Source organism: Salmo salar, chromosome 17 (genome assembly GCF_965601325.2).
Source record: "Salmo salar chromosome 17, fSalSal1, whole genome shotgun sequence".
Taxonomy (NCBI): Eukaryota; Metazoa; Chordata; class Actinopteri; order Salmoniformes; family Salmonidae; genus Salmo; species Salmo salar.
Window position 1 is genome coordinate 26,240,001 of NC_138307.1, and position 7,500 is coordinate 26,247,500.

General features: G+C 46.8%; 1 protein-coding gene across 9 annotated transcripts in view; it reads left to right on the top strand.

The window, feature by feature from the left end:
- The window catches only part of LOC106592409 (dystrophin), a 429,474-nt gene that overhangs the window by 188,776 nt on the left and 233,198 nt on the right, over positions 1–7,500 (top strand). For all 9 annotated transcript variants that reach the window (XM_082963707.1, XM_082963700.1, XM_082963702.1 and 6 more), the window contains exons 4-5: positions 1,983–2,060; positions 2,855–2,947. In XM_082963707.1, coding sequence (XP_082819833.1) covers positions 1,983–2,060; positions 2,855–2,947 — 171 coding nt within the window. The remainder of the gene's footprint in view (positions 1–1,982; positions 2,061–2,854; positions 2,948–7,500) is intronic.

Sequence of the window (7,500 nt, forward strand, 5' to 3'; positions counted from 1 at the left end):
GTTTCTCTCTCTCTCTCTCTCTTCTTGATGTGTGTGTGTGTCTCTCTCTCTCTCTCTTCTGATGTGTGTGTGTGTCTCTCTCTCTCTCTCTCTTCTTGATGTGTGTGTGTGTTCTCTCTCTCTCTCTCTTCTTGATGTGTGTGTGTTCTCTCTCTCTCTCTCTTCTTGATGTGTGTGTGTTCTCTCTCTCTCTCTCTCTTCTTGATGTGTGTGTGTGTTCTCTCTCTCTCTCTCTCTTCTTGATGTGTGTGTGTGTTCTCTCTCTCTCTCTCTTCTTGATGTGTGTGTGTGTTCTCTCTCTCTTCTGATGTGTGTGTGTGTGTGTCTCTCTCTCTCTCTCTTCTTGATGTGTGTGTGTGTTCTCTCTCTCTCTCTTCTTGATGTGTGTGTGTTCTCTCTCTCTCTCTCTTCTTGATGTGTGTGTGTGTTCTCTCTCTCTCTCTCTTCTTGATGTGTGTGTGTGTTCTCTCTCTCTCTCTCTTCTCTTCTTGATGTGTGTGTGTGTTCTCTCTCTCTCTCTCTCTTCTTGATGTGTGTGTGTTCTCTCTCTCTCTCTCTCTCTCTTCTTGATGTGTGTGTGTTCTCTCTCTCTCTCTCTCTTCTTGATGTGTGTGTGTGTTCTCTCTCTCTCTCTCTCTCTCTCTTCTTGATGTGTGTGTGTGTCTCTCTCTCTCTCTCTCTCTTCTTGATGTGTGTGTGTGTTCTCTCTCTCTCTCTCTCTCTTCTTGATGTGTGTGTGTGTTCTCTCTCTCTCTCTCTCTCTTGATGTGTGTGTGTGTTCTCTCTCTCTCTCTCTCTCTTCTTGATGTGTGTGTGTGTTCTCTCTCTCTCTCTCTCTCTTCTTGATGTGTGTGTGTTCTCTCTCTCTCTCTCTCTCTCTCTCTCTCTCTCTTCTTGATGTGTGTGTGTGTTCTCTCTCTCTCTCTCTCTCTTCTTGATGTGTGTGTGTTCTCTCTCTCTCTCTCTTCTTGATGTGTGTGTGTTCTCTCTCTCTCTCTCTCTCTTCTTGATGTGTGTGTGTTCTCTCTCTCTCTCTCTCTCTTCTTGATGTGTGTGTGTGTCTCTCTCTCTCTCTCTCTCTTCTTGATGTGTGTGTGTGTTCTCTCTCTCTCTCTTCTCTTCTTGATGTGTGTGTGTGTTCTCTCTCTCTCTCTCTTCTTGATGTGTGTGTGTTCTCTCTCTCTCTCTCTCTCTTCTTGATGTGTGTGTGTGTCTCTCTCTCTCTCTCTCTCTTCTTGATGTGTGTGTGTGTCTCTCTCTCTCTCTCTCTCTTCTTGATGTGTGTGTGTGTCTCTCTCTCTCTCTCTCTCTCTTCTTGATGTGTGTGTGTGTTCTCTCTCTCTCTCTCTCTCTTCTTGATGTGTGTGTGTGTTCTCTCTCTCTCTCTCTCTTCTTGATGTGTGTGTGTGTTCTCTCTCTCTTCTTGATGTGTGTGTGTGTTCTCTCTCTCTCTCTCTTCTTGATGTGTGTGTGTGTTCTCTCTCTCTCTCTCTCTCTCTCTCTTCTTGATGTGTGTGTGTGTTCTCTCTCTCTCTCTCTCTCTTCTTGATGTGTGTGTGTGTTCTCTCTCTCTCTTCTCTTCTTGATGTGTGTGTGTGTTCTCTCTCTCTCTCTCTTCTCTTCTTGATGTGTGTGTGTTCTCTCTCTCTCTCTCTTCTCTTCTTGATGTGTGTGTGTGTTCTCTCTCTCTCTCTCTTCTTGATGTGTGTGTGTGTCTCTCTCTCTCTCTCTTCTTGATGTGTGTGTGTGTTCTCTCTCTCTCTCTCTCTCTCTCTCTCTCTTGATGTGTGTGTGTTCTCTCTCTCTCTTCTTGATGTGTGTGTGTTCTCTCTCTCTCTCTCTCTTCTTGATGTGTGTGTGTGTTCTCTCTCTCTCTCTCTCTTCTTGATGTGTGTGTGTGTTCTCTCTCTCTCTCTCTTCTTGATGTGTGTGTGTGTTCTCTCTCTCTCTTCTTGATGTGTGTGTGTGTTCTGACTCTGCAGGTGAAAGAGAGAGGATTCACGCGCGTCCACTCGCTAAACAATGTCAATAGAGCGCTGCAGATCCTACAGAAGAACAATGTACGTATTAGTGAACAGATCACACACTGAGGAGGAGAGGACAGGTGGGAGGAAGAGAGGAGGGAGAGAGAGAGAGAGGAAGAGAGGAGGGAGAGAAGGAAGAGAGGAAGGGGAAGAAGAGAGGAGGGTGAAGAAGAGAGGAGGAGAAGGAAGAGAGGAAGGGGAGGAAGAGAGGAATAGAGGAGGAGGAGAAGGAAGAGAGGAGGAGAAGGAAGAGAGGAGGGGGAAGAAGAGAGGAGGGGTAGGATGAGAGGAGGATGAGGAAGAGAGGAGAGGGAGATAGGGGGGAGGAAGAGAAAAGGAGGAGGAAGAGTGGAGGAGGAAGAGAGGATGGGGAGGAAGAGAGGATGGGGAGGAAGAGAGGAGGAGGAAGAGAGGAGGGGGAGGAAGAGGAAGAGTGAGAAGATGACAAGGAGAGGAGGAGAATATCTCTTCTGTTATATTAGGGATATATGACTGCATGTCTATGAAAGCGTATGTAAGCAGTAGAGCGTTCAGTATAGTGTGTACATACAGTATGTTAATGCATTAGTTTCCATCAGTCAAGGGTTCTGGAGGTGGTAGAAAGTAAACAGTAGATTACATTTATCTCAGCTCTCTCTCTCTCTGTCTCTTTCTCTCTGTCTCTCCCTCCCTCCTCCCTCTCTCTCTGTCTCTGTCTCTCTCTCTCTCTGTCTCTCTCTCTCTCTCTCTCCCTCCCTGTCTCTCCCTCCCGGTATCTCCCTCTATCTCTCCCTGTATCTCTCCCTCCCGGTATCTTCCTGTATCTCTATCTCCCTGTATCTTCTCTGCAGGTTGAACTGGTGAATATAGGAGGAGCCGACATTGTTGATGGGAATCATAAACTGATTCTTGGACTCATTTGGAGCATAATTCTCCACTGGCAGGTCAGTTAGTCACCCTGTGTGTTGACCAGTATGTGTATTGCAGATCAGTCCATCCTCCCTCATCCTCATCACCCCTCTCCCTCCCCCTCTCTCATCACCCATCTCTCTCCCCCTCTCCTCATCACCCCTCTCCTCATCACCCCTCTCTCTCCCCCTCTCTCATCACCCCTCTCCTCATCACCCCTCTCTCTCCCCCTCTCTCATCACCCCTCTCCTCATCACCCCTCTCTCTCCCCCTCTCTCCTCCCCCTCTCTCCTCCAGCAACACTCAGTCATAATGACTTAATCAATCCACAGGAACATTTACATAGAATTAATGATGTGCTTAATGGGGAAATCTCCATTGGATTTGAATATTTGACGTCTTAAACATACAGACAGTCGGTGTGTGAAGAGCGAAGAGGCCCAGTCAATTAGACAGTCAGAGACATTAGTGGGGTGTCTCAGAGTTGGGCTTCGTCATGGAATGAATTAGTGTGGAAATGCAATGCAGTGACCTACTCCCAAATGAGGGACGCTTGGTCTGTACCCAGAAGGCCGAGCAGCGAGCGCTGGGTTGGGCTACACTGTTGGAGACGAATCACTAACTAATGAACTTGCCTGGAAGTATGGGGATTGGTGAGGAGTCTCTCTGTGTGTGTGTGTGTATGGTGTGTGTGTGTGTGTGTGTGTGTGTGTGTGTGTGTGTGTGTGTGTGTGTGTGTGTGTGTGTGTGTGTGTGTGTGTGTGTGTGTGTGTGTGTGTGTGTGTGTGTGTGTGTGTGGGTATGGTGTGTGTGGGTATGGTGTGTGTGTGTGTGTGTGTGTGTGTGTGTGTGTGTGTGTGTGTGTGTGTGTGTGTGTGTGTGTGTGTGTGTGTGTGTGTGTGTGTGTGTATGGTGTGGTTGTATGGTGTGTGTGTGTGTGTGTGTATGGTGTGGGTATGGTGTGTGTGTGTGGGTATGGTGTGTGTGTGTGGGTATGGCGTGTGGGTGTGGTGTGTGTGTGGGTATGGTGTGCGTGTGTGTGGGTATGGTGTATGTGTCGGTATGGTGTGTGTGTGTGTGTGGGTATGGTGTATGTGTCGGTATGGTGTGTGTGTGTGGGGGTAAGGTGTGTGTGTGTGTGGGTGTGGTGTGTGTGTGGGTGTAGTGTGTGTGTGGGTGTGGTGTGTGTGTGTGGGTATGGCGTGTGGGTATGGTGTGTGTGTGGGTATGGTGTATGTGTCGGTATGGTGTGTGTGTGTGTGTGGGTATGGTGTATGTGTCGGTATGGTGTGTGTGTGTGGGGGTAAGGTGTGTGTGTGTGTGGGTGTGGTGTGTGTGTGGGTGTAGTGTGTGTGTGGGTGTGGTGTGTGTGGGTGTGGTGTGTGTGTGGGTGTGGTGTGGGTGTAGTGTGTGTGTGGGTGTAGTGTGTGTGTGGGTGTGGTGTGTGGGTGTAGTGTGTGTGTGGGTGTGGTGTGTGTGTGGGTGTAGTGTGTGTGTGGGTGTAGTGTGTGTGTGGGTGTAGTGTGTGTGTGGGTGTGGTGTGTGTGGGTGTGGTGTATGTGTCGGTATGGTGTGTGTGTGTGTGTGTGTGGGTATGGTGTATGTGTCGGTATGGTGTGTGTGTGTGGGGGTAAGGTGTGTGTGTGTGTGGGTGTGGTGTGTGTGTGGGTGTAGTGTGTGTGTGGGTGTGGTGTGTGTGTGGGTGTAGTGTGTGTGTGGGTGTAGTGTGTGTGTGGGTGTAGTGTGTGTGTGGGTGTGGTGTGTGTGTGTGGGTGTAGTGTGTGTGTGTGGGTGTGGTGTGTGTGTGGGTGTAGTGTGTGTGTGGGTGTAGTGTGTGTGTGGGTGTAGTGTGTGTGTGGGTGTAGTGTGTGTGTGGGTATGGTGTATGTGTCGGTATGGTGTGTGTGTGTGTGTGGGTATGGTGTATGTGTCGGTATGGTGTGTGTGTGTGGGGGTAAGGTGTGTGTGTGTGTGTGTGTGTGTGTGTGTGTGTGGGTGTAGTGTGTGTGTGGGTGTGGTGTGTGTGTGGGTGTCGTGTGTGTGGGTGTGGTGTGTGTGGGTGTGGTGTATGTGTCGGTATGGTGTGTGTGTGTGTGTGGGTATGGTGTATGTGTCGGTATGGTGTGTGTGTGTGGGGGTAAGGTGTGTGTGTGTGTGGGTGTGGTGTGTGTGTGGGTGTAGTGTGTGTGTGGGTGTGGTGTGTGTGTGGGTGTAGTGTGTGTGTGGGTGTAGTGTGTGTGTGGGTGTGGTGTGTGTGTGGGTGTAGTGTGTGTGTGTGGGTGTGGTGTGTGTGTGGGTGTAGTGTGTGTGTGGGTGTAGTGTGTGTGTGGGTGTAGTGTGTGTGTGGGTGTAGTGTGTGTGTGGGTATGGTGTATGTGTCGGTATGGTGTGTGTGTGTGTGTGTGGGTATGGTGTATGTGTCGGTATGATGTGTGTGTGTGGGGGTAAGGTGTGTGTGTGTGTGTGTGTGTGTGTGTGTGTGTGTGGGTGTAGTGTGTGTGTGGGTGTGGTGTGTGTGTGGGTGTGGTGTGTGTGGGTGTGGTGTGTGTGGGTAACCACAGGGTTGTCTGTGCATGTCCCTTTGGTGGGAATTCATTTAATTTCCACATGACTATGGGACTTTTAATGGGCCTCTCTCTGACGCAGACAATGTAAAAAAAATCCACTGTGTGCGTGTGTGTGTGTGTGTGTGTGTGTGTGTGTGTGTGTGTGTGTGTGTGTGTGTGTGTGTGTGTGTGTGTGTGTGTGTGTGTGTGTGTGTGTGTGTGTGTGTGTGTGTGTGTGTGTGTGTGTGTGTGTAAATCATTTTAGCTCCCTCCTGGCCTATATCTGTCAGTCAGTTGAATGGGGTTATTTTAAAGGCTGTGATTGGCCAGAATAATATTTATTGGGTGTGATTGGCTAAGATAATATTTTATTGGCTCCGATTGGCCAGGCTAAGTATTCCCGGGCCCGTAATTGGATGCAGTCCCTCAGATAGATGACTTCTGGAGGTTTGTTGGCCCTTATTCTCTGGTCGGATAATGTTTTTATATTCAGAAACTGGAGAAACGCATAGGGATTGTGTGTGTGTGTGTGTTAGAGAGAGGAAGGAAGGAAGGAAGGAAGGAAGGAAGGAAGGAAGGAAGGAAGGAAGGAAGGAAGGAAGGAAGGAAGGAAGGAAGGAAGGAAGGAAGGAAGGAAGGAAGGAAGGAAGGAAGGAAGGAAGGAAGGAAGGAAGGAAGGAAGGAAGGAGTGTATCCATGTGTGTATACCCAGCAAACCAAAATTGTTTCTGTGAAGGTTCCCAGAACATTCGTTAGATGATTATTTTTGTATAAAACAGTCGCCTGATGTTGAAAGAATGTTCCTAGAACACCTGTAATCTGTTCTTTAAATGTTCCCATAATGGTTCGTTAGGTTGTGGGAACAGTCTAGTTGAGAACATTGTGGGAACATCACAAAAGAAATGTTCCCAAAACACAAAAACTGTCCAGTCGTGCAGATCATTATATAACGTTTCCTTTAGGGTGCAAAAAATATTCACCTGATATTACAAGCAGGTTCACAGAACACATTTCGTATGTTCTTTAAAGGTTCCCAGAATGTTTCATTAGGTTGTGGGAACATTGTGTGAACATGACAAGAGATATGTTCCCAAAACAAACAAAAAAACTGTCCAGTTGTGCTGACATTCATAAAGTGTTTTTATCAGAGTGAACAAAACATTCCTTTGATGTTGCAAGAATGTTGACAGAACAGCCTTTCCCAGAACATGTAATTAGGTTGTGGGAACAGTGTGGGAACATTACAAGAGATATGTTCCCAAAATAGAAGATATGCTCAGTTGTGATGACATTCATAAAATGTTTAAGTTAGGTTGCACAGGACATTCCCTTAATGTTGTAAGAATGAAATAAGTCTGTTTTTATGATGTTCATAGAATATTTGTTTTCGGTTTAACATAATATTCCATTGATGTTCACACAATATACATTTTAGCTTGTCTTGGACATCCTCAGAACATTTAGAAAATTTTATATTTAAGTTTGACCGAATGTTAATGCAGATTGGAGTACATCTGAACAGCATTTAACCACATAAACACAACCATATTATGAACACTTCCTATATGTTAACAATCTGCACATGTGAGTTTTGAACTTGCAGAGTTTGGTTCCCTAGCCAAAGTATTTACCCTCTGTGCCACCAGGGGACAGCTGTGGCCTTATGGGTTTTTTCCAGTCAAATATGGCCAATCAGGTTCTGTGTCCAGATTGACCATAATGGACTGAAGAAACCCCACATGGTCACAGCTGTCCCCTGGTAGAGCGGAGGGTTAATTATCTGGCTGAAGTTCTTAAGATTGCAGGTTTAATCCCACATATTCTGTAACAATGTTTGTTTAGAAAAAATGTGAAATTGAGGGTCATATGCACTGAGTATACAAACATTAAGAACACCTGCTCTTTCCAGGACGTAGACTGACCAGGTGAATCCAGGTGAAAGCTGTGAACGTGTGGTTGAATCTGGATTGAAATTCACTGCTCGACTGACAGACCATTTCCGGGTTTAGAAAAAATATATATATTTTATTTTTATTTAACCT